The sequence below is a fragment of the Eptesicus fuscus genome, chromosome 15 (genome assembly GCF_027574615.1).
Source record: "Eptesicus fuscus isolate TK198812 chromosome 15, DD_ASM_mEF_20220401, whole genome shotgun sequence".
In the NCBI taxonomy this organism is placed as follows: Eukaryota; Metazoa; Chordata; class Mammalia; order Chiroptera; family Vespertilionidae; genus Eptesicus; species Eptesicus fuscus.
Genome location: NC_072487.1, coordinates 74,187,470 through 74,212,074, shown reverse-complemented (window position 1 = coordinate 74,212,074; position 24,605 = coordinate 74,187,470). Strand labels below are relative to the sequence as shown.

At 46.3% G+C, this 24,605-nt stretch overlaps 1 protein-coding gene across 1 annotated transcript in view; it reads right to left on the bottom strand.

Moving 5' to 3' along the window:
• SPTAN1 (spectrin alpha, non-erythrocytic 1) overlaps positions 1 to 17,225 on the bottom strand; it is a 60,642-nt gene extending 43,417 nt beyond the window's left edge. Inside the window, exons 1-5 of the mRNA XM_054727433.1 lie at positions 17,107 to 17,225; positions 6,357 to 6,596; positions 5,283 to 5,408; positions 1,553 to 1,693; positions 1,064 to 1,210 (exon numbers count right to left, since the gene is read on the bottom strand). Coding sequence (XP_054583408.1) covers positions 1,064 to 1,210; positions 1,553 to 1,693; positions 5,283 to 5,408; positions 6,357 to 6,593 — 651 coding nt within the window. The 5' untranslated portion in view covers positions 6,594 to 6,596; positions 17,107 to 17,225. The remainder of the gene's footprint in view (positions 1 to 1,063; positions 1,211 to 1,552; positions 1,694 to 5,282; positions 5,409 to 6,356; positions 6,597 to 17,106) is intronic.
• Positions 17,226 to 24,605: the final 7,380 nt, after the last annotated feature.

Genomic DNA, 24,605 nt, shown 5'->3' with positions numbered 1-24,605 from the left:
ATTCCTCGTCTAGGAGGGGAGCAGCTCTCTGCCTTGGAGGGTGCTGTGTCTATGAAGCGGTTAGTCCTCAGCACCAGAGCCTGGATGTGAACCACCACTGCGCTCCAGCTTAGGGGAAACCCTCACCCACACCGTCTCCGCCCACCTGGTCAAATGTGCAAACGTGCAGGAGGCTGATCAGCGTCTGCCCCTCAGCATGGTTTCCGGCTTTGTCCCCGACTTCAGACGAGGTGTTTCTCTGAAAGTATCCTCTCCCACCCACAACCTTTTTGTTTTAATAAACGTAACATGTCAATAATAAGGTGGAGCACTTCAGGGTTCTGGGGTCCATTTGTGAGATTCTGGGGCTTGGCCTGACTGCTCCTCTGAGCACGGCTGTGGGCGGGCCCAGGGTTCGGGGATAGCACATCTGTCCCTGGAAGGGTGAGTATGTCTGAGGAATGCCGGCTCTTCTTTCACTTCATCACTAACTAGAAAGGGATTAGGTGCCAGGCCTGACAGATGCATACATTTAAAATGTGTACCCCCAAAATCAAATCTCCTAAAAGCAGAAATGGCCTAGCTCCTACTACCTGATGTCACTGGAGCCCTCTGACCCCTGCAGTGAAAGATGAGATGCGGACGCTGCTTACAGGACTGCGCACGCAGGCACCGGGGAAGGCCGCCACGCCCCCTAACGGTGCCACAGCTACCAGGGGGACGCCTGTTCGTTACAGGTCCCCAGGCTCCCAGGAGAGCCCAGGGAAAGCAACCACGCGCCGGCGGACGCCTGCCAACCTCAGCAGCTTCACCGCCACACCCCGTCTGAGAAGCTCCGCGCCAGCCCCAGCAGCCCAACGAAAGCTTCCCAAGCCCTACCTGAACGTGGGTGGAGGCAACAGAGCAAATGAACTCTGCCCTCCTTGCCCACCGCCACGAGTTAAAAGCCATTCTCTAATTTAGGAGTGGTAGGTACTGCCGCCTCACTTGGACCTGAACAAAACTTAAGACGTGTACAGAACTTGCTCACTCAGAAATCAGGGACTGGCCATCACAACGTTCTGAAACATTAGACAGTTCTTACCTGGATGAGTTTGGCAGCAAACTGGTTCACTTCATTAACTCTTTCCTCATGGGCAGCCATATCTGTTTGAAACTCCTCAAATTTCTTCTGTAAAACCTCCACGTGCTCCAGGTCCTGGCCCAGCTCCTCAGAAGTCACAATTGCTTCCTATTCAGGGACCACAACAGAGCGGAGTCACCCACCAGCACTGGAAACCGCAGTCCCAGGATTAGGAAACGGGCACACTGGGCCGCGCCTGCTGGCTGCAGCGGACAGTTTTCTGTGAGGTTTCTGAGTTAGTTCCTCTCCTAGTTAAGACACTGAGGGGACAGCATTTCGGTCTCAGCGACTCCAAGTTGCAGTTACAGATGAGAACGCGGGACAGCAGCTGGAGATACAGCCTCCCACTGCCACCCCTCCCGCTAACCCTGGCCCTGGGATGCAGATCCGGGGAGTCCCTTCCCTTTCTTTCCACAAGACTGACTTAGCAAACCTCCTCTGAAAACATACCTTGTCATTGATCCAGTCCATCACGTCCTCACACTCTCGCAAATACTGCACCAGCTTCTGGGCCTGCAGCAGCTTGACTCCTTTCTCCCGCATCTTCTCCAAAAGTAACTCCCACTGGCGGTGCAGCTCCAGCAAACGCGTCTGGAGTGAAAATTCAACCCTACACATTACAACCGTTTCCATGCGAGATGGCTTTCAGAGTTCCACCAAGTCAGAAACCTCATGAAGCTCCGAACAAGTCTCTTAAAAAGATAATCCATAAGCTGAGAGGAAATCATAAGTTTAAGTGAGAAGAGGAAAAAGCATACACTTCATAGTGGTTTGGTGGGTCTTAAAGTACTGACCTTTCATGGGTACATTTATTCTAGTTTACTTCAAGGGAATCATTAATTATTATCAATTATTGATTTTGGTCTAGCCGGTATGGCTCAGTGGTTGAGCATACACTCATAAACCAAGAGGTCACTGGTTCCATTCCCGGTCAGGGCACATGCCCAGGTTGCAGGGTATGCAGGAGGCATCCGATCGATGTTTCTATTTCATTATCCCTCTCCCTTCCCTCTCTCTCTCTAAAAAATCAATAAAACATACTTTTTTAAAAAGTAAAAAAATGATTGATTTTATGTTATTTGTAAGTAATTAATGTTACTAGTTATTATTACTAAGTTACTAAATGGGATCCTAGGTCAGGAGACTATCAGGGAAAGAAAGATGAGGATATAACATGGAGCCTCAGCAGAAATTACTGAAGAACGTATTCGGAATTCACAGAGGTGAAGGGGAAAACAAGAGGTCCAATAGACATCACAAATGCAAAGAAATAATTATGAGGCCCAGGACAACCTTGGTATAAAAGTAGAAAAGATGGGGTTCTGACTCGTAATGAGCTATCAGAAAGGATTCTTGGCAGAAAAAGTTTGGGAGCTCCTGTGAAGAGATATAATTTGTGGTACAATACATTTCAGGTTAGATTTATTTCAAATTTCACCCAAGTGGCAGCACAGGCCCAAACATATTCACTTCCCAGCATCTTTGGGTTCTCACAGCACAGCCCCAGTAAGGACTTGTCAAGAACTGGGGGAAATTGATTATCAGTTCAAGCTTAGGTGATGCATTCTCGTATTCTAATCCAATCTCAATGCGCTGGTTATGCCTACCCAAGATACTGGGAGTTTCAGTGTAACACTGACAGACACAAGTAAACAACACGAAAGGTTTAAATGCTAACAGAAGAGAAGTTTGGGATCCACCCACTGTTGAGATGCCACTCCCAGCCAACTCAAAACTTGAAAGTCATGGGAGAGTCAACATGGGTGGATTCTCTTAGAAACAAGTTCTGTTTCATTTGAAAGGAGAAAGCAGTGGGAATAAAATGATGGTCACACAATTCACCTCCATCACTACTGTCACTTCCACCATGGACGGTTAAAACCGGAACCATCACTGGGAAGGAAGTGAAAGGCATTCCAAGGCAAGGGGAAGGGCAACCCACAGCAACTGCATACTCCACCTACTCGGATGTGGGACCCGATGTGGGTGGCGGTGACTATGGGGCGCCAAGCCGTCCGGTACGGTGTGAAAGTCTAAACCAGTGACAGACAGGTTATCCAGGACACATACAGCCTCCGCCCTCCACCACCTCCTCTGTCACTGCCTGCCAAACTGAGTTCCTGAGCTACGGGACCAGATAAGTCACCCAGTCAGGACCAACATGGGAACGGTGAGCGCGAAAGCAAAGATGAAAGAGATGAAAGGAGAGCCCTTTGCTCAAATTAAAGAGGCCACAGAAAGCGAAAGAAAACCTCATCCTCAAGGGGCAATCATCAGTTTCTCACAAATTTCATTTTCACACCCAGTGAAGAACTAGGGCCAGGCCTGTCCTAGGACGGCAACAACATTCCCATTGCTGGTGTGTCTGGTCTTGTAAATACTGCAGGTCAGAGGGGGTCCAGCTTCACAGGTATACCATGGTTTGAGAGCGTGTGTGGGCAGAGAGGCAGGGGTACTTAAGAGATGCTCAGAAAGCTGACAGCGTGGAGGAGAGATCCTGGGTCTGACTCGGGTAGCGTTCTCAACAGGGGCGTGAGTGAGCAGCCGACGGAGGCTGTTCTCCCAGTGAATGGGCTGCTCTGCAGTAGCACAGCCAGGTGACAGAGGGGAAACTGAGAGACAGATCAAGGGGAAACTAAGGAAAGTACAGAAACGAAATACAGGTTGGAAAAATAAATACTTGTGACGAGAGAAAGAGAATGGACTGTCACCTATTAGCTGTATGAATAAGGACAATTCCAGCTTGTCCGAGCTTCAGTTTCTGGCCCTCTATACTATGGGTATAATGGCTGCCTTGCTAGCTTGTAGTGAAGATGAAAATCACATATGTAAACTTCCCAGCAAGATGTTTGAACATAAATAGCTACTAATAGCAACTCAGCAAATAGTAGCTAATAGCACTTTTACATGTTGCTTTAATAAGATCACTAAACAGGGAAGAGGGCACTTCCTAACAGACCCGAATGAAGTGCGGTTGGGTTGGGCCTCCCCCTTCCCCAGATTATGTCCTCTGCAGCCTGGTTGTACCACTACAGAGTAGCCCTTTGCATTCTGGGCAAACAACTTCTATGAAGGAAACGGGCATGCTGATTTCATTTGCTATAAGCTGTACAAATGGCAGATAAATATTTGTATTTAATTGCAGAGACACATATTACATTAGCCAAATAGGTTAAATGTGATTAAATAATTTGTCACATCGAATTTAAAATTTATTTCCTATTTACAATCATTACCACTAATCGTTATGTATTAATAATAAGCTTAGGGCTAACTTGAGGGCTTCACTATGAGACTGCAGAGTATATCAGAGTAAGAGAGACAAGTATTCATTATTGAAAACCACTAGACCAGAACCTAAGGGAATGAGTCCTCCACGATGGGTATCAGGAACCGAGGAGGGTGAAGCAGTTCTAGCTGGGGCCTAAGCTTTTATCTAAACTTTCGGGATGGCCTTGACAGGTAAAAACTGAAAAGGCTGGTCCCTCAACAGAAAGGGACTTTGGGTGACAAAGGACAAAACATGAAGATAAGAGATGAAGTAAATCAAACTAACTGTGCATACCTCATCCTAAAGAGGCTTGTTAAACAAAGTAGAGAAAGATCAATTATTGCCCCAACTCCAATGCACTGGCACCAAAACCAGCCTGACCATGAGTCTGAGGACTCCTGCTTCAGAGTCGGTGGTATCGCTTGGGCACTGACAGGTGCCAAACGTCATTCTTTACAGCTGGACCTTTCACTGGCGTGCTGACTGGCCCTCAGTAACCCCCAAGACCCCAAGAGCAAGCTTGCCAATAGACAACTTTCTTTATAGTGTCAGGGATTAATCCCATTTATCTTTGTGTCCTAATCCCTAAAGTCACCAATATGCTCTCCCATCTAATTACCAACTGTAAATGTTAATAGTTTAATTTACACAAACTTCTTTGAAGTATAACCACATTCTAATTTGTTTTACAAAAAGAATATTCCTCACTTGTTTGTATCCATACTGAATCACATTACAAAGGCAGGATGCGGGTAACCCCTTTAGAGAACTGCACAAATTCTTTTTTAAAAAGCTAGAAAAGTCTATCTTTTTAGGAACCCAGATGTACACGTAAGCATTAGTCCACATTCCTCTACCGACCAGGCAGCTGAAGGCCATCCGTCCATACCCGGCACTGCTCTTACTCACCCTTATGGTTTCCGATGCAAAATGGCCCTCTGAGATCATCAGGTTTCCAGTTTCGTCCAGCTTAACAATGGCTCCTGAGTTGGCCTGCACTTCAGCTTCAAAGGCTTGATGCTTCTGTAGCTTGCCCTGTTAGCAGACCATGAAGTGAGCCTTAGATGCAACCACTCAGCACTCATCATTCTGTTGTTCCCCCACCAAAATTCCTCCCCTCCAGAGTCCCACTCCCTCTAATTATGGACACCTCACTCAGCACTGCACCCCTCCCCCTACCTGCTCAATTCCTCAAAAACTCTGACTGCATCTATACTGGACCTCCGAAAGCTTGGCCACTGAGGACCACCAACCTTGCAGATAACAAGATGCTACAAATATCCTAATGTTACTGTCCGTCAGGAAAGGAGCCGTTATGTGGATATCCAATCCCTTCTAGAGACACACAACCACACCCACAGGCTTCTCAGAATGTGGTGTTTACCCTTGAATAATCCATCCACATTCACTTAGGGTATATTTATTTTCTTTTTTAAACATGTTTTATATATTGATTTTAGAGAGAGAAGAAAAGAGGGAGAAAGAAAGGAAGGGAAAAAGAAAGAAACATCTATTTGTTGTTCCACTTCATGCATTCATTGGTCGATTCTTGTGTGCCCTGACCAGGGATCGAAGCCACACACTTGGTATATTGGGACGACACTCCAACTGAGCAACTCCGGCCAGGGCCGGTAATATTTTTAGCTTGTCTGATGGATTTGATTTGATACATTCCGTTTCTCAATACCTCTTTTTGATTAAGTCCTGAGCCAGGCACCTAAACCAGCGTCTCTTAGGTGACTTTGACACGGGCAGTACAAGAGCCCACTATGCCCCATTTGCTCAAGTCTTTCACCAAAAATCAATGAGAAGGCTTTTTTAAAAAACAGGTTTACTGTTTTGAGGTACAATTTACACCATAAAATTACCTTGCTTTATGTACAATTCAATGCTTTTTAAAGACTTTTACTTTCTTGGTATGGTTTTTAGGCAAAAACATTTGCTCTTGAATTTTGGAACAAATCTTACGGAGATGACACGCACCTGCAAGTTGGTTGGGTCTTTATAATTCTCATCAGACGCGATCTGAAGTTTCTCTTGAATCCATTTCTCCAGCTCCTCAGCATCTCTTTGGAAAAACTGGAATCGATAGGAATCTTCAAGCTTCTGGCGCCGAAGGGTTGAGAGCTCCTTGAAGCGGTGGTATCTGTCTAGGACCTGCTGCCGCCTCTCCTGGATGTCCTCTGCTGTTTCCAGCACTTTGACCCCACTTGGGTCCATTTTCTGAAAAGACAGAATGCCCTGAGATAAGCACACGACACCAAAATATGTTTAAATATATTTAATGGAATGAGCCTCTCCTCTCCGAAGGAAGGAAAGAAAAAAAAATCAGACACCCTAGCAGACAAATGAATTGAGAAGGCAGCCCCTTCTCAGGACCTAACAACGAAGCCTGATTCTACTCCTTTGTAAACAATGGCTGCCCACACCCTGCAACACCTGCCCACGGAGGTCCCTCAGCGGCTGCCTAACCAACACAGCAACGAACCCAGGCAAACATATGAACAGAACTATGGTTTACACTTTCAATTCTACAAGAGCTTTGAGAATTCAAAGGAAACGCTGACTTTGGTACTCAAAGAATTATTGAGAAATCCATTCAAAAGTCCTTCCCTCTGGTCTGTGTATTTCATTATGTGGAGATTAGATAGAATCTATTCTTAAGTCAGTTTTTCTGTCTTTCTATATCTCAGCCTCTTATTCAATGGAGAAAAGGAAATGATTATGAAGTAACTGAGTCCTTAACATCAATAACCAATAGAATTTTCCTATTCAAAGTAGCAGATTTCTCAGTCCCACGAAAATGTCAATTGTACAGGTCTTCTTCAGGCTGCCAGAGAGTCTGGGCAATGAACAGGCTGAGTTTCATCTGAAAGTGTACAATTAAAAGAAAATCACAGTGTATCCTTTAAAACAGCGGTCGCCAACAGCGGTCCTCGAGGTCCGAAAGGTTGACGACCACTGCTTTAAAAAACAATGTGGTCCTTGCAGGTTTGGCTCAGTAGATAGAGTGTCAGCCCTCGGACTGAAGAATCTTGGGTTCGATTCCCACAAGGGCATGTACCTTGGTTGCAAGCTCAATCCTGACTGATCCAGGCCACTGGTTGGGGCACAGGCAGGAGAGGCAACCAATCGAGTCTCTCTCACACATCGATGTTTCTCTCTGTCTCCTCCCCTCCCTTCCACTCTCTAAAAAAATAAATAAATAAATAAATCCATGGAAAAATATCCTTGGGTGGGGATTAACAAAAAAACAAGTGTGGTTAAATATTTATCCTACTTTACACTTTCCTGTTATTGGGGAAAGCAAGGACATAAACTCAGTATCAATTTCAAATTCATCACAAATGCAGGCTAACTTGGTAGGTGGCACTTCCCATAAACACTCAGTCTGCCCTAACTTTAAACCCTCAGATTTCTGGACAATCTCCAAATTTTAATGTCAAAAAGAAAAACTGCCCTATTTTGGGGAGTAACCCAGAATATGCTACCTGCTCTTATCAGGAAAAAGTCATTTTGTCCTCTAACCAAGGAAGCATCACAGAAGGAAACAGATACAAATTAATGACAAGGAGCGTCTAAATTAGTCTGTTAACACGTGATCTTGCACTGTCCACCTTCCCTCTCTATGCCTCCATTTCCTAGAATGACTAAAAATGGCAGGTGAAAATGAGATGGTCCCAAGACCTTTCCAATTTAAAAATTATACTCTACAGAGAAGATTCTGAGATCTGGTAAAGAAAGCCTTAATGGTCTCTCCAGCTCTCACTGTGTAATTTATTTCTACAAGCTCTAGAACTTGTTACCAGGGAAACACTGGAGAGCTCTTCCTGACGGGCCTGGCCAGCTACTGGGAAAGGAGAAGCAGGCTAAGGATTAGGCATGGAGGTCGGTGAGAGTGCCCCCACGCCCACATCCAGCAGGAGGTAAACAAGACTGGTGAGATCTGGGCAAGGCCCACGTTTCCAGCTCTTCAGGGATTAAAGCAGCTCCAAGAGGCCTGCACCGATCAACTCTGAGGACCACCTCTGAGGACCGCTGTTCTGGGAAGAGACTGCCCGGCTAGGAAAGAGGCCACCAGGTGACGTCAGCCGGTCACCGTTCCTCTAAACGATTCTCCAGGTATTAACCAGTTATTTTTGTTGTATTGTTTTTCTCCCACAAAGTCCGACTTATTTATTTTACTATAAAAAGAAACCTATTCTTTGCCATGGCACACCCAGGCCTTAAAACCTTCATGGCTTCCTTCTGAGACAGGAAGAATCCACCCCTTTGAGGCTTTCGATCTGGCCCAGCATTCCTGACTGTATCTCTCAGCCAGGCCCCCATCCTCTTGGCACGTAGAAATCTTGTTTCTCCTCCCGAACACATGATCCTCTTTAGAGACTCCCAGCCACCTGCACAGGCTCCCTTTGCCTAGCATGTCTCTGCCCCTTCTGTGCCTGGGAAACTCCTACTTAGATCTCATCACCCAGCTGAAGCGACTGGGCTGCGGGATACTGCCCCTTCCCCCCTCCTCAGATGCAATCCCCCTTTTCTGTAGGTTACAAAGGGCCTGTCTATACTTCCCACTGTGTAATTAGACGGCAAGATCTGGTCTTTGTATCCCGATTTCTAGCACACAAAGATCATTAAGAAACGTTTGTTGAGGAATGATCAAGAGCGTGCACAGCCCCCAATTCATTTGTAAAGAGTGAGGAGAGAGCTCAATAGTCTAACCAAGTTTCGTTTTCCATACGGTCAAACTGGAAATGTATCCAGGAAGAAGCTAGATTCCTGACAAGAATTGCAAACGAAGACTGTGCTGACCGGAGCTACACAACCAGGCGGCGCGGAGGAGCAGGTCTGGATCACTAACCCTGGACCGACCACATGCAGTTTATTCTGAGAAGCTAGCTGCTCTCTTCCCTCCGGTAGGTGGGACCCCAGGGAAATAAAGCTCAGGAAGGCAAGTTTTATATCACCAATAGATAGCTGTGCCTGAAAAAACATTTTCTATTCCTTTTAAAAATGTTTTTATTTTTCTTACAGAGAAAAGGGAAAGGGTTATATAGAAACATCCATTCAGGCCCCCTACTGGGGATGGAGCCAGCAACCTGGGCATGTGCCCCAACCAGGAATAGAACCGGCAACCTCCTGGTGCATGGGATACTCAAGGAACTAAGCCACACAGTCCAGGCTTAGTTTTTTGTGTTTGTGGGGGTTTTTTAAAGACTGAGTCTCCCTAAGTCAGTAAATAATTACCAATCAATGTTTCTCTCTCACATTGATGTTTCTCTCTCTGAAACCAATTAAAAGCAAACAAACGAAAAAGAAATAAACAATAATTTCTACACTTTCCTTGTTCTTATCCCTCAGAAGTTAAGATGGGAAAACAACAGGAAATTGTGTGTGATTTGCTTGCTTACAGATTTTCTTGTAAAGCAACTTCCAAGAGAGGCACAGTTACGTCTGAGACAATAACCACAATGCACTTGAGCTCCTTCCTGGGGTCTACGTCTTCAGATTAATGTCTATGGGGCCTCCTCACATCGCATGATTCACTGCATCTCTAAAGTCCTGTAGCTGCTACAGAAATTTCCAAGAAATCACATTGGGGATTTTTTGATGAATAAAAGAATCCCAACATAACCCTGCACAGGTTCCACCTGAGCAGTCCCCCTGCTTGGGTCCAGCTTGCTGATTTGGCCCTACCAATCCAGGGAGACAGTCCAACGAGGCCCTGTTGAAATTAACCAACCTAAAAGGCCCTCTTTGTCACCCCAGTGAAGTAGAACGAGTCAATTCCATAGCAAGTGCTCTGGTCAGGCAATAATGGACTTTTCTTTCCTGCAGCAGATCAGCTGATGGGGGAGGCGGGAGCTCTGCCAAGCCACACTGGCCCTCCCTGGGGAGCTGGGCACCTCAAAGTCATCACTGCTCTCCCACTGCTGCCGGCATTCCAAATGGCATTTGTGTGACCACAGGAGCCTCTGATTACAGGTTAATGGGAATCCCCCCACCCTTGACCTGATAGGGAGCTGTCTCTAGTTTATCTATCCAAGTTCCGTTTCTTTTTACTTCTAAAAGGACATTGCTATAAACTATCTTAAACACAGGAAAATTTTCATATCATCAAGAAATTATTGCCACCCAAAGGGGCTATATAACCTCTCACCCAAGACTATGTGAGAGAGTGGAATTCCTGGGCGCTGCCTGCGTGCACCACATTCCCTTCATGACCGAGTGCAGCTGCAGGCTGCTCAAGAACGCCACCCCTGCCCCGAAATATGCAGCTGACCGATAAGGCCGACTCCACAGAGCATGTTTCAGGCTGTTCCCAGCCTTAACGGGATTAACGCCTCTAAGGAGCCAGAATGGAAGACTTTGGGAAAAGTGCCATTAAAGCACAATCTGCCACCATACCAGCCTATCTACCTAGCCCACTGTGTAAAAACCCGCAGAGGAGGCCACTTCCTCGGACTGCAGTCAACTGACTGCTTATCTCCAAACAGCAGATCAGCTTTGATTCTGCCCATCAAGTCCATGTACACGGAGAACAAGGGAGGGGAAATGAGGTGCTGGATGTAGTCTCTGTATGCTTAAGGACAGCTTCCCATTTAAGGTAACCGAAGAAAAGGTCATGTTTTTGCAAATATTGTTAGGCAAGGCTGAAAATGGAGGCTAGTTATCAATGCTGCAATGCAGCAGTCAAAAAGCTGGCTGCATCATTCAGCAAGTCATGTGAATTGATCTCAGGGGATAAAACAGGAATGACAACCATGTCCTCTATTGTGATCAATAAAAAAAAACCTGTCAGCGTTCTTACAAAACTGCTAGATCTCTGGGAAGAGAGAGGTCTAATGATATGAGTCTGGGCTAGGATGTTCTAGTTTAATCCAAAGATATGACATGCCTAAGAACGGCTCCTCATAGCAAACACATTTATACACACTGCCAACTGAAAATGGAGTTCTACCAAAGAGGCTAGCCATTAATTAATACCTTTGTCTTTTTGACAAATGCCAAGAGACACTACTTGAGACAGTTTTTGGTGCTAAGGGAATTTTTAACCTCTTTAACCTAATGTGCAGAAGCTATATGCCCCACTGTGCCAGGGGATGTATCAGTCTTTGGAGGGTGGGGAGAAGCAGTGGGTGGGACGGACACTGTATTAAGCAACAAAAAAGATTGCAGATACAAAAAATTTCAAACCAAAGGCCAAATGCTCTGGCCTCTGCACACTTGGCACCTGCAGTGAGTGGTGTAGGACACCCTCACCCGATCTGGGAGAGTGGGAGGACTCAGCTGCCAGTTTCTCTATGGACCCGCAGAAGAGCATAAAATTATAGTGATGAGGAAAGGAGTCACTCTTTAAAACAGTGTTGGGACTGCCGACATTTCAACAGGCTCCATGTGCGGGTGTAAGAGGCCTCTGGAACACTACAAAATGAATTCCGACTGCAGGCAGGACACGAGATACATGGTTTTGCAAGGAAAGCGATTTTAGGAATTAACAGGATTAAGAGATCCTTTGGCTCCGTGGAAAAATTCATAAACATTCCCCAAAGCAAAAGGTCACAGAAACCATTCATCAGCTTTGTTTTTGTTGCTTAGAGCTCAAAGGTGCAGAACCAACAATGCCCTTCTCCTATGGCTTACAAAGCCAGCTTATTATCATATTTTACATTTCCAGAGCAAGAGAACTTGATATCCATGGAGGTGGAAGGAAGGACTACCCCAGAACAAACCGCCAAAGAACTGGTTAGCACCCATAACAATTTTATACCAATCGATTCTCAGATCAAATGAATTAGCCAAAAAAACCAGCTCAGCTGCAGATTTTAGTGGCAGATCTGATGGTAAGCAGAGAAAGAGGTAAATGTTACATAAATTAAGAGTTTTAACCATGAAAAAAAAATCTTTGTTTAAACCACATTTCATCGGATTGTGGACCACGATGTCAGCCTTCAAATTGATTAATTCATTTAAACTCATTAGCCAGATTCCGCAGAGGTGAGCAGGGACTTTAGCTTTAAGAAAGCAAGTTCCATACTGCATTGCATCAAAACCCAGAAACGCAGAACAAGGTTTCGAAAACTTACTTTTGCATGCCCCTCAAATACTACCTTGTTGCTACTTACCTGTTAATCTGTACAATTCAGATGAGAGGCACTTAAGAGCAAAATATTGTTACTGAGATTCAAAACAGGAGGAATTTATAACGTGGCCCATTTTTATAAACCTCGTTTAAATAATCAACCAGTCTGATTTATAAAAAGGCTTGCCCATAATCACTAGACACTCACAAAATTTATATTTTTCCTTATGGGACATCAAGACATTAAGCATTTTTCTCTTTGAAAAAGGTCCAATTTAGCAAACACTCAAAAACTATACACAAACACAACAGATATATAGTGAGCTTTTTAAAAAAAAAAAAGAAAAGAAAATGCAAGCTCTATTTCATTACAAGGATTGTGGCAGAAGAAATAAGTCAATGGACCCTAGCCAGTTTTGCTGAGTGGATAGAGCGTCAGACTGGGGACTGAAGGGTCTCAGGTTCAATTCCAGTCAAGGGCACATGCCTGAGTTTCAGGCTCGATCCCCAGTAGGAGGCGTGCAGGAGACAGCCAATCAATGATTCTCTCTCATCACTGATGTTTCCATCTCTCTCTCCCTCTCCCTTCCTTTCTGAAATCAATACAAAAAATTTTTAAAAAAAGAAAAGTCAATGGGAACAGGAAACAAACCCAAGTTTACAATATTTACCAAAAGTAAAAATATTATTTTTACTACATGTTGTCAGATTATTTTTTGCAAATATCTAAGATAATCTGTTTCGCCCCTTGGTTCTTAAGAACCAAGTAACCATCAAAAAAACAAACAAACCAGCAAACACTACATGCAAACTCTAGTATAAGAAATCATATCTTCATGCCTTAAAGAGAGGAAGGTAAAAAAACAGGAGGCTCTGGAAAGTTTACAATAAATTTACTAAGACTTCTGTTTATATAACACCCCCCCAAAAAAAAGCCCCTAACAGAAACCTTAACAGAAAACTCATGCAAGCAGAGTTTCCCCCACTCTCTGGATCATTCCAACTGCTCTGACACAAAAGTGTCTTCACTGCAAATCAGGCAAACGGAAAAGGCAACGCATTTCCTGCATGCTGGTCAAATACCTGGACTCTGCGCTTACGAAACGATGACAACATGATGGAGGAATGTGGAGTCTAAAGAGGGCGGGGGAGAGCAAGATAACAAGCTGCTAAGGGCAAAGGGAACAAAATCATTTCAAACTAAAGAAAACAGGTCCTTAAAAATAGATGAATATAGGTTAAAGGCAAATTTCAGGTATTTTTTCCAGTACCTTCTAAATCCCACCAGGGATTTAATATGTGGAAAGAGAACCAAAGTTATCTGGTCTTAGCAGTTCCTATCTATCTAAATGTGCTGCCGTGCCTACATCACACCCCGTTTCAGGCTTCCGTTTCCCCCTTTTCAAATAAAGTAATAATACTGAATATACTGTTTAACACTAAAAGTTCTGATGAATTGAGACTCCTAGGACTAGATGATTCCTAAATGCCCTTCCATTCAATAACAAAATAGCATAATTTCATGACATCATCAGAAACAAGAAAGAACTCAAGCTGCTAAAATCTGACTTGGGCCTAATTTACTGGTCCACTTCCTCTGCAAAATACTATTTCCTGCTGAAAACAAGTACAAGCCCTAGCCGGTTTGGCTCAGTGGATAGAGTGTTGGCTTGTGGACTCAAGGGTTCCAGGTTCGATTCCAGTCAAGGGCACATGCCTGGATTTCGGGCTCAATCCCCGGTAGGGGGCGTGCAGGAGGCAGCTAATCAATGATTCTCATCATTGATGTTTCTATCTCTCTCTCCCTTCCTCTTTGAAATCAATAAAAACATATATAAAAAAAGAAAATAACTTTTTTTTTTTAAAAAAAAGAGCCCTGACTGGTTTGGCTCAGTGGATAGAGCATCGGCCTGCGGACTCAGGATTCTGGTTGGGGGGCATGTACCTTGGTTGCGGGTGCATCCCCAGGAGGGGGTGTGCAGGAAGCAGCTGATCGATGTTTCTCTCTCATCGATGTTTCAAACTCTCTATCCCTCTCCCTTCCTCTCTGTAGGAAAATCAATAAAATATATTAAATAAATAAATAAATGAAAATAAAAAATAAAAAGAAAACAAGTACAAGAGGAATATGCAAAAAAGGTGGAAGGGAGGTGCAAGAACAGTTGCTCTAGCCCTAGCCGGTTTGGCTCAGTGGATAGAGTGTCAGCCTGCAGACCAAAGGATCCCAGGTTCGATTCCAGTCAAGGGCACATGCCTTGGTTGCAGGCTCATCCCTGGCCTTCCTCGGCCCAGGCTCGTGCAGGGGGGCAACCAATCGATGTGTTTCTCTCACATCGATGTTTCTCTCTCTGTCCTTCCCTCTCTCTTCCACTCTCCCTAAAAAAATCAATGGAAAGCCGAAACCGGTTTGGCTCAGTGGATAGAGCGTCGGTCTTCGGACTGAAAGGTCCCAGGTTCGATTCCGGTCAAGGGCATGTACCTTGGTTGCGGGCACATCCCCAGTAGGGGGGTGTGCAAGAGGCAGTTGATCAATGTTTCTAACTCTATCCCTCTCTCTTCCTCTCTGTAAAAAAATCAATAAAATATATATATTTTAAAATCAATGGAAAACTATCCTCGGGTGAGGATTAACAACAAAAAAGAACAGTTGCTCTAGTCCACTGGCTCCAAGTGATCAGCGATGCGTGTCCCTCCTACATTCCTGGAGTCAGCACTTGCTACCAGGGTGCTGCATTCTTCTACCTACTCCCACCACAGCTGAGAGGCCACAGCTGAGAAGCTGCAGCAGCGCCCACTGCATCACCAGTGGAGTCCTCCATCGGCCCACAGAGGACGGATTACAGGCCGGCCTTAAGTGCAGGTTCAGCAACGACGGACAGCACTGTGGACTATTCCTGATCCGCAGTGGGCCCCTCCCTTTGGGAGGAAGGCAGGTAAGGAAAAGGAGAGAAAACCATCTCAATAAACCTGTTCATCAGATTGCTTGATGAGCTCATATTAGAGCCAGTGACAGTTCAGATTTCTCCAATTATGAGATTACTACAAATCACACTGCCACAGACCTAAATCAGAGAATGCTCCTCAGCTGATGGCTAACCGAAGCACTGCTTCACACCTGTCCAGCACAGAGCAATTAATTCCTCCTTTCCAGCCTCCTGTCTCCATCCAGGTCCCTGGATGACAGCTAACACACTTTGAAGGTCCTTTGAGTAATTATTGGCCCAGTTACTAAAAAGGGCTTATTGTTAATTTCCGGCACAGAGGCTCTCACTGCAGCCCATTTTTTAAACTTTGACTTCAATCTGACCTTTCAAAAATGTAAGACATTAGCTGCAACAAAAGGGAAAATGCATGACTGGTTTGCAGAGCTGGAACCTTGGCTCAGTGGCTGCATGCAGCTGAGTGCTCCCACTGCTATTCTTAAGATTTTGTTTCCTGGCTGCAAGACACCCCCACCCTTCCATCTTTGATATATTCTGTTTTAGCCAAGTACAATCACTATGACGACGCAATTTCTCAACACGTTATGGAAATACTTCTTAAGGTCTCTCTTCTGTTCTTCCCTAACAGCCATGATGGTAAGTTTTCCTAAAATACCACGATGAAGACAGAACAAAGGGCCTACAGATTTCAGGATGTATTATATAAAAGAGATGCAAGAAGGTATTGCAGCGTTTCAAGCATCATCCCCACCCAGCTTTTCTTTTCTATTCAGGCTTTCCATTTAAAACACATTCCACCCTTCACCTGAACAAGCCCTTTATTTAAAATGCATCTGTACCCAGCACATCAGAGAGACTTTTAAAGGCAATTTTCTTTGGGAAACATCTCATCAGATTCAGGGACGGCTTTCAAACAAAAGGCTGCTCCATCATTCAACACCGGCATGGCTGGTAGAATTTTTGACAAATAATATACTGGAAAAACCCGGTCTCGGGGAAAAACAAAACAAAACTCTAAGGCTATAAAATTAGCTGATTTGGTCTCGCACAAAGCAAGAGCCGCAGCTGTTATTTACAGGCAAATCACAAGTGGGTCGAAAAGAAGTGTTTATTGCAAAGGAAGAAAAGGAGATGGCCAGCCTCGAACCCTCCCGCGCCTGGAAGGCCGAGAACTGCCGAACAGGATGAAATGAACGTCCAAGAGCCTCCACCTGAAGCTCTCGGCTCCTCTCCGTCACCGGGCGGCCGGCACTGCTTGTGGGGGTTCGGGAAAAGGAGCCGCCGCGGTCGGTCCCCGCCGCGGGAAGGGGGCGGGGGCGGTGGGGAAGCGCCCGCAGGAAGGGGAACGGTGACCACCCGACCCGGGAGCCCCCGCCCCACCTGCCGCAACCGGATGGGGCAGGGCGGGGCGGCGGCCGGGCTGGGGCGGGGGGCGGGGAGGGACTCGCGGCCTCGCCACCCCCTCCGCCCAGTCAATGACATTCCAACCGCCGGCGCCCAGGCTCGGCCGGGCGGCTCCTCCGCAGCCCACGCGCCACAAGCCGGTCGCGACCGGCTCGTCCGGCTCCCCGCCCGACGGAGGGAGCGGCAAGGCCGGCTCACCTGTCCGCGCGCGGGCCCCGCCCCTCCCCGGGGGCGGCCCGGCTCCCCGTCCAGGGGTCGGCTGCCCTCGGCCCTGCCGCCGCCCGGGCTCCCCCTCTCCCCTTCTCACCGGCTCCTGCGGGTGAGGGCAGCGAGTGCGTGGGGCTGGGGGGTGGGTTGCTGAGAGACCGACGCGCCTCCGGGGCCTCCGCTCCTCGCCGTTCGCTCCGCAGCGGAGAGTGGCGGCGGCGCGCGCGCCCCGCCCCTTTTATAGGCGGCCACGCGCGTTCCGGCCGCGGGCGGGCGCGAGCGCGAGGGGCGGGGGCGAGCGCCGCCGGAGCAGAGGGGGCGGGGCTCCCGCCGGCTCGCCTTCCGATCGCTGGACGGAAAGGGCCGAGTGCTCCCGGAAGGAGCCGAAGCGGCGGTGCAGGGGAAAAGTCGATTGCGGGCGTGCAACGGAATACGGGGGAGGAGGACGCGCGCCAGGGGTGGGGGTCGGTGGTGCAATAGAGCCTCTGCTTCCGCCCCGGCGGCCCGAGAGGCTCCAACCGCCCGCCGTGCCCGCAGCTTGGATCCTCCAATCCCGCCCGTCCCCGCCCTGCAGAGATTCTCTGCACCCCACCCCTCCACCCTCCGCCCCTGGGAGCCCTTCCAGGACTGCAGCGAAGGGCGGGGCAGGGGCGATCGCCGCAGTCTGGCTGGGGATGCTGCGCCCCGGCCGGAAAAACGCCCAGCCCCAGAGGATGAGGTCACCGTGAGCTCCTCTTCCTCTTGCCCACTTTCCGGGGCCACGTCTGGAGCCGCGGACTCGAGTCAACCTATGCTGCTGGGGTCTGGGGTCAGAGATGGAGGATGGTTTAGGGCGGGCTCCGGGTTTGAGGAGGCGGTAAGAAAAGGCCAAATCCGACAATAAAACATAAAGTCGACTCATTTGGAATTAAAGTGTCATTCAGGATTTGGAGAGTTAATAATTTTTTATATTCTCACATAAAAAGCTTTCTCACGGGTCACCAGTAGAATAGGATGCATTTAGTCGTTATTTTCTAAACAAGGCATTCAGGTTCTTCCTGCCACAATTAATTGAACTTTCCTCATGAACCGACACTATGCTAAGCATTGCATGTGTCACCTTACTTTCTTTAAATCTTTGCAGTAATTTTATGAGATCGGTATTGTTTCCACCATTTTGCAAATGAGCACGCTGACATGGAAGCTAGGTGTCTCACCCTGTCCAGTAGGTGGGTCAGGCAGCTAGCAAGAGGAAAAGCTGATTTGAATCAAGAGGCAGAACCTTCTCTTACACAGCCTGCGTTATATACTGCCTTCCCATAGGAAAGGGGGGCATTGTGATGGTGGATGCTGGGGTGTGGAAACAAGACAAATAGGAGGACTTCTGGAATTTCTGTTCTTTACAGTCCTGGCAGTTGGAGGGCCAGGCTCTAACCTCTAGCCAGAGCCCTGGGTTAGGACGCCCTTTCCCCACCCCCACTGGGTGACAGCTGGACCGCAGCCATTGGGAGTAGCCTCTCATTCCTGTGCAGTCAAGCAGACCAGGAGCTCTCTGCAGCTCAGAAAGGCCTCAGCCTCCCAGTTACCAAGCAGCCCTCCTCGTTACATAAATATAAAGGCACTGGGCACAGCACCAGAACTTGGGCTCAGGCCCGGCCCGCGCTCCCTGGTCCTCTGCAGTCTGGCTTCTTGCCCTGTGCCTGGGATCTGCAGTCTGGTTTCTAAGCAGCCCTGGCTGTAGCCGTGAGAGTGAGGAAAAATCCTCTTCCCATACTCCATCAGAGCGGAGGAGAGAAAAGAGGGACCACACCCAAGAAGCAGCTTTACAGAATCTGGAGGAAAAACGTAGGAACCAGGAGGCATTTCCGGCAATCTTCTATGGAGAAAACAGGACCTAGTCACTCCTCCGTGGCTGTGCTTTTCTGGGAGCAGCTGATGGCATTCACAGCCTCTTCTTCAGCGGGTAGCAGCAAAAACATACTCAGCTCCGGTGCAAAATGGCTAATAATCACAGCTCTCCAAAACTTCCAAGACCTGTTCCAGCAAAAGAACAGGTCTCAAGGCCATGGGCAGAAGCTATAAAAGGAAGGGTTTTTCTTTTTCTTTTTTTTCTTTTTGTTAATCCTCACCCGAGGATATTTTTTCCATTGCTTTTTCAGAGAGAGTGGAAGGGAGGGAGAGAAGGAGAGAGGAACATCTGTGTAAGAGACATGTCAATTGGTTGACGTGTATGAGCCCCCGAAACCCAGATACGTGCCGTGCCCTTGATCAGAATCGAACCCAAGACCCTTTGGGGCTAGGGCTGACGCTCTAACTACTTAGCCAATGGGCCAGGGCAGGAGGATTTTTTTTTTTTAAACCATTCTGGCCTCATCGTGAAATGGAGGTTTTCCTGTTTTTGCCAGCTGCAAAACAGACTGGAGGCCTTAGAGAGAGGTATTGTATTGATACAGAAACTAAAATCTGATTAATTGATCCTTTGATCTGAAACGTGGCCCAAAACATTATCTCTCTACCTCCCACTCACCCACCCACCCCATTCAGCATTTGGCACTGACCTAAGCCATTTTAAAGAAACCTTTCTTCAGGTGTTCTATTGTCTGCCTACCCCACCTCCCACCAATTTCACCAGATGCCTAACACTGCTAGGTGTGGGAAGAGGGAGATGACAGAGCAGATAATGGCACTCTTTGTTGTCTGAGAGACACTCATTCAGAAAAAAAACAAACCACAGGACAGTAAACAGCTTAACCAATCAACTCCTTAGGCACAGAGTTCCTGGCCTCCTGAAAAGTAGGAAGTAGGACTGAATTTTAAGCTCCTTTTTCTATTTCAGCTGTTCCCTGAAGAGTTGACATGTGCCCTAAGCTTAGGCATCTCCGTAGTCCCAATACCACCTTTTCAACTTTTTCAAGTTGCTCAAGAGGTCAACCATCAGGAAATACGCTAAACATGATGATTTTTTCACATGTTCTGGCCATGGAAAGTTACTTGCCCACCCTCCCTGGGAAAGTCAAGTCTCAAGTCTCTCTCTCTCTCTCTCTCTCTCTCTCTCTCTCTCTCACACACACACACACACACACACACACACATGCACACAAACATACACACAGATACCCCAAGCACCAGTACTCCCACTATTTTTGGTCCCAACAAGGGAGTCCTACTGGCAAGTGAACTGCACTTCCTCCCAGATGACAATCTGGGCTGGCAAGGAACAGCACAGAGCTTCAAATCAGTGACTGGCCCGGCCCGGCATGGCTCAGTGGTTGAGCATTGACCTATGAACAAGGAGGTCATAGTTCAATTCCTGGTCAGGGCACATGCCTGGGTTGCAGGCTCGATCCCCAGTATGGGGCATGCAGGAGGTGCCAATCAATGATTCTCTCTCCCTCTCCTTTCCTCTCTGAATCAATTACACACACACACACACACACACACACACACACACACACACACACACACATGCCTAGGTACTTATTCACCTGGCCAGTACTTCTAAGTGGTTAGAGCATCAGCCCGTGGACCAAAGGCCTGTTAAGGGCATGTTACCTGGGTGGGAGGCAACCAATCAATGTGTCTCTCTCCTCCCCTTCCCTCCCTCCCTTCCACTCTGAAAAAAATTTTTTTAAATCAATGGAAAAATATCTTTGGGTGAGGATTTACAAAAATATATATATATATGAATGTTAATAATTATAAAAAATTAGAAGCAACTGGTCACCAACTGAAAAATGGTTCATTCTGATTCTTAAGTTCAAGACTATATTGGTGATTACAGTTCATACTGATTGACTTGAAAACTATTTGAGATACCACTGAAAGATAGCAGGTGATAGAACAACATGGGAACTGGGTTGACTTAAAAGCTGTATTCGTATATCTGTGTATTTGTATATGTGCATGGAGATGTTCATAGAGGGTACCTAGAATAAAGGGATTTTTGGACTTTTTTGCTCTTTTAAATTTTTTAAATATATTTAAGTATCTGAATCAAATACTCTCTTCAAGGTGCTTTCTCGCCCACCATAACCTCCAAGTAAAGCAGTTCAAAAAGTGTATTCCCAGAAATACTGGGCCTAAGAGAAGCTATGGGAATAGGAGTTTCATGTTCAGTAACTCTTCCAACTCTTGGTGGTTAGCAATTCAAAGCAACAGTTATGGCACCAAAAAATCTTGCAAGAAAAAAGTACTTTTTCCTTTGATTTAGAAGGAAAACATTTTATTATGGAAGATTTGTAACAATAGTACAATGAACCTCCATATGCCCATCACCACCTTCAACAATTATCAACACTGCCCTTATTTCATCTATTTTTTAAATATATTTTATTGATTTTTTTACAGAAAGGAAGGAAGAGGCAGAGTTAGAAACATAGATGAGAGAGAAACATCGATCAGCTGCCTCCTGCACACCTCCTACTGGGGATGTGCCCGAAACCAAGGTACATGCTCTTGACCGGAATCGAACCTGGGACCCTTCAGTCCACAGGCCAATGCTCTATCCACTGAGCCAAACCGGTTAGGGCTTCTTATTTCCTCTATTACTTCACCTCGATGACCTTGAACACAGAACATAGTTCCCAATCTTCTTTGACCACTGAACTCTTTTTTAGGATCCTGCAGAAAAATCCTCTGGGAAAAGCTGCTCTAAGTGAAACGGATCTGTCTTCTGAGCTCCCATCACTTTTAGCTCAAACCATCGAGCCCTCAAAGTCCATAAATCAGTCTCCACTGAATTAACATTCCATTCTCCAAGTCACTACTTCACTTTCAGTAGGAAGCACCTTGTAAAACCTGTTTGCAGTCAACGCTCACGCACACGGGGTGATAGCTTCCAGGTAACCTTCACTGGATTCTAGAGCTGGACTTTGTCACCTCATCAGACTGTAAGCCTGCTTTTTGTTTGTTTTGGCGGGGTGGGGGAAGATTCTCTTTAAACTTTGAAATAATTTCACATTTACAGAAAAGTTACAGAATAACATGAAATCTCATACCCTACACGCAGATTCCCCAATTTGTTAACATATGACCACGTCCTTTATTCGATGCATTATATACTTACGTGTACACACACACACACACACACACACACACACACACACACACACGTGCCTAGGCACTTATTCACCTCCTGTCCCAAATGATTTGAGAATAAGTTGCAGATATCATGCCCATTTACCTCAAGTATTTCATGTTTATTTCTGAAGAACAAAAACATTCATTTTTATAAGCAGAGTACAATAATAGAAGTCAGGAAATTAATGTTGACATAATATTACCTAACATATATAGACCTTATTCAAGTTTTGCCATTGTCCCAATGTCCTTTATAGGACAAACACACAAGGAGGTATTTTTCTGGTCCAGAATCACAGAGTACATTTAGTGTAATTGTCCTGAAGGCGCTAAGAAAAAAATGCTTCTTGAACACGTCATCTGTATAAAGTAATTACTTTTTTAGAAGGAAAGCCTGGCTGTAACCTAGAGGATAAATTCCTTTAAAACTGGTGTTTTTGTAAATTCATCACACGGCCTGAGACTACAGCTCTCGTCTGCTTTCTGTAGGTCCACAGGAAATCAGTATCAGAAATTCACTAGGTGGAACAGACAAAAGGGGATGAATTTACAGGCCCGATAAGGCACCTGTGTGAAGCTCTGGGGCTCTTTGGGGTGTCCCAGCACTGAGATAGAAGACATCCAAACTTCATTATGTCACTGCTATCTTCAGAGGAAGCTTGAGAAGTGGGGGGAAGCTCTCAGTGCCTGGGTGAAAATCCCCAGAACTCCATTCCTCTATTCAAGGAAATGTGTAGGGTTTTGAATTTTCAGTTCATCATCACATTTGCTTTAAAATGATGTAGGACAGGGGAGAGGAAGGGGGGGGGGGAAATAAAATAAAATAAATAAAATAAAATGATGTAGGACAATGCCATACCAACAATATGGGCACTCTGCCTGAGAAATGAGGTCAAGCCTGCAAGGAAGCAAGCAGGCAAGTGAGTACTTGAATTTAACAACAGAATGCAGTCCTCCAGTATTCTACTCTGAGGAATCTGATGCTACTACCCATCAGGAGTTGCATCTATTGGCAGTCACTATCCCTGAAGGTGACACCATCAGGGAGTATCAAAAACCTGGCCTCCCAAATGCCCTCTTCTTGGTTTTCCATCAAGAACCCATTAGGAATACCAAGCATTGAATGACACGTGCAAGACGTTGTTCAACAGGTCCAGAGGCAGAACACTCACATAGCAGACGTGTTCTCTGTGGAGAAGCGTTCTCTGTGGAGAAGCGTTCTCTGTGGAGAAGTGTTCTCTGTGGAGAAGCGTTCTCTGTGGAGAAGCGTTCTCTGTGGAGAAGCGTTCTCTGTGGAGACATGTTCTCTATGGAGAAGTGTTCTCTGTGGAGAAGTGTTCTCTGTGGAGAAGCGTTCTCTGTGGAGACATGTTCTCTGTGGAGAAGTGTTCTCTGTGGAGAAGTGTTCTTTATGGAGTGGTACAAATTCCAAGTAGCGGAGACCGTGGGAATCAGGTTGTCCGCTGCCTTTTCACGTTTCATTTTTGGGAGAGGAACTTTTCCAACATAGCCTAACAGAGAACCCCAACACACCTAGCACAGAGAGCAAAAAGGCTGTGGCAGCCCTAACCGGTTTGGCTCAGTGGATAGAGCGTCGGCCTGCGGACTCAAGGGCCCCAGGTTCGATTCCAGTCAAGGGCATGTACCTTGGTTGCAGGCACATCCCCAGTGAGGGGGTGTGCAGGAGGCAGCTGATCGATGTTTCTCTCTTATCGATGTTTCTAACTCTCTATCCCTCTCCCTTCCTCTCTGTAAAAAATCAATAAAATATATTTTTAAAAAAACAAAAAACTAAACAAAAAAACAAAAACAAAAACAGGCTGTGGCAGAGAGGAACCGGAGCTCCATCAGGGCCCCACTAAGAGGTGCAAAATGTGAGCTGCATAAAGAACTTCAGCTGTACCATTCGCCTGCTGGTGTCACAGATTTTCAGTTCCGAATAGGACAATTTCCCAGCAGATGGCAGTGGTATCTTAAAGAAAGGGATGCCCTTTGAAACTTTGCATAAAAGCCTCCCTGTGCTGACTAACTACAGGGCCGAGCGCCATCCACGCAACACCCCGCAGTCCCTGCTTCCCAACCTGTTCCCTGCCATGATGCTTAGAAGATGCTGCTAACTGTACCGCACAGGTAAAGAGGGGAAGTGCAAACGGCACCTGGCCCTGGGCCTGCAGGCGGGCTGAGGGCAGTGGCCAAGACACACAGGCTGGGAGCACTGCTAAGCCTCTGCTACGGAACACAATTTGAAACCTACTGATGTACTGACTAGGCCAATTGAGTTTTGCAGGTGGGGAACGTGGGGTTCAGAGAGGGTGAGGGACCTAAACAAGGCCACAAAACTTAAAAGTGAATTGAGCCCAAGTCTCTCATCGTTCATTCCATTGTTTCCACGTTGCAAATCTTTATAATTTTTCCATTTCTGCTAGATAAAACAGGATCAGTTACTGCTACATAATTTTTTTAAAGGGCACTTTTTAAAAATATATATATTTTATTGATTTTTTACAGAGAGGAAGGGAGAGGGATAGAGAGTTAGAAACA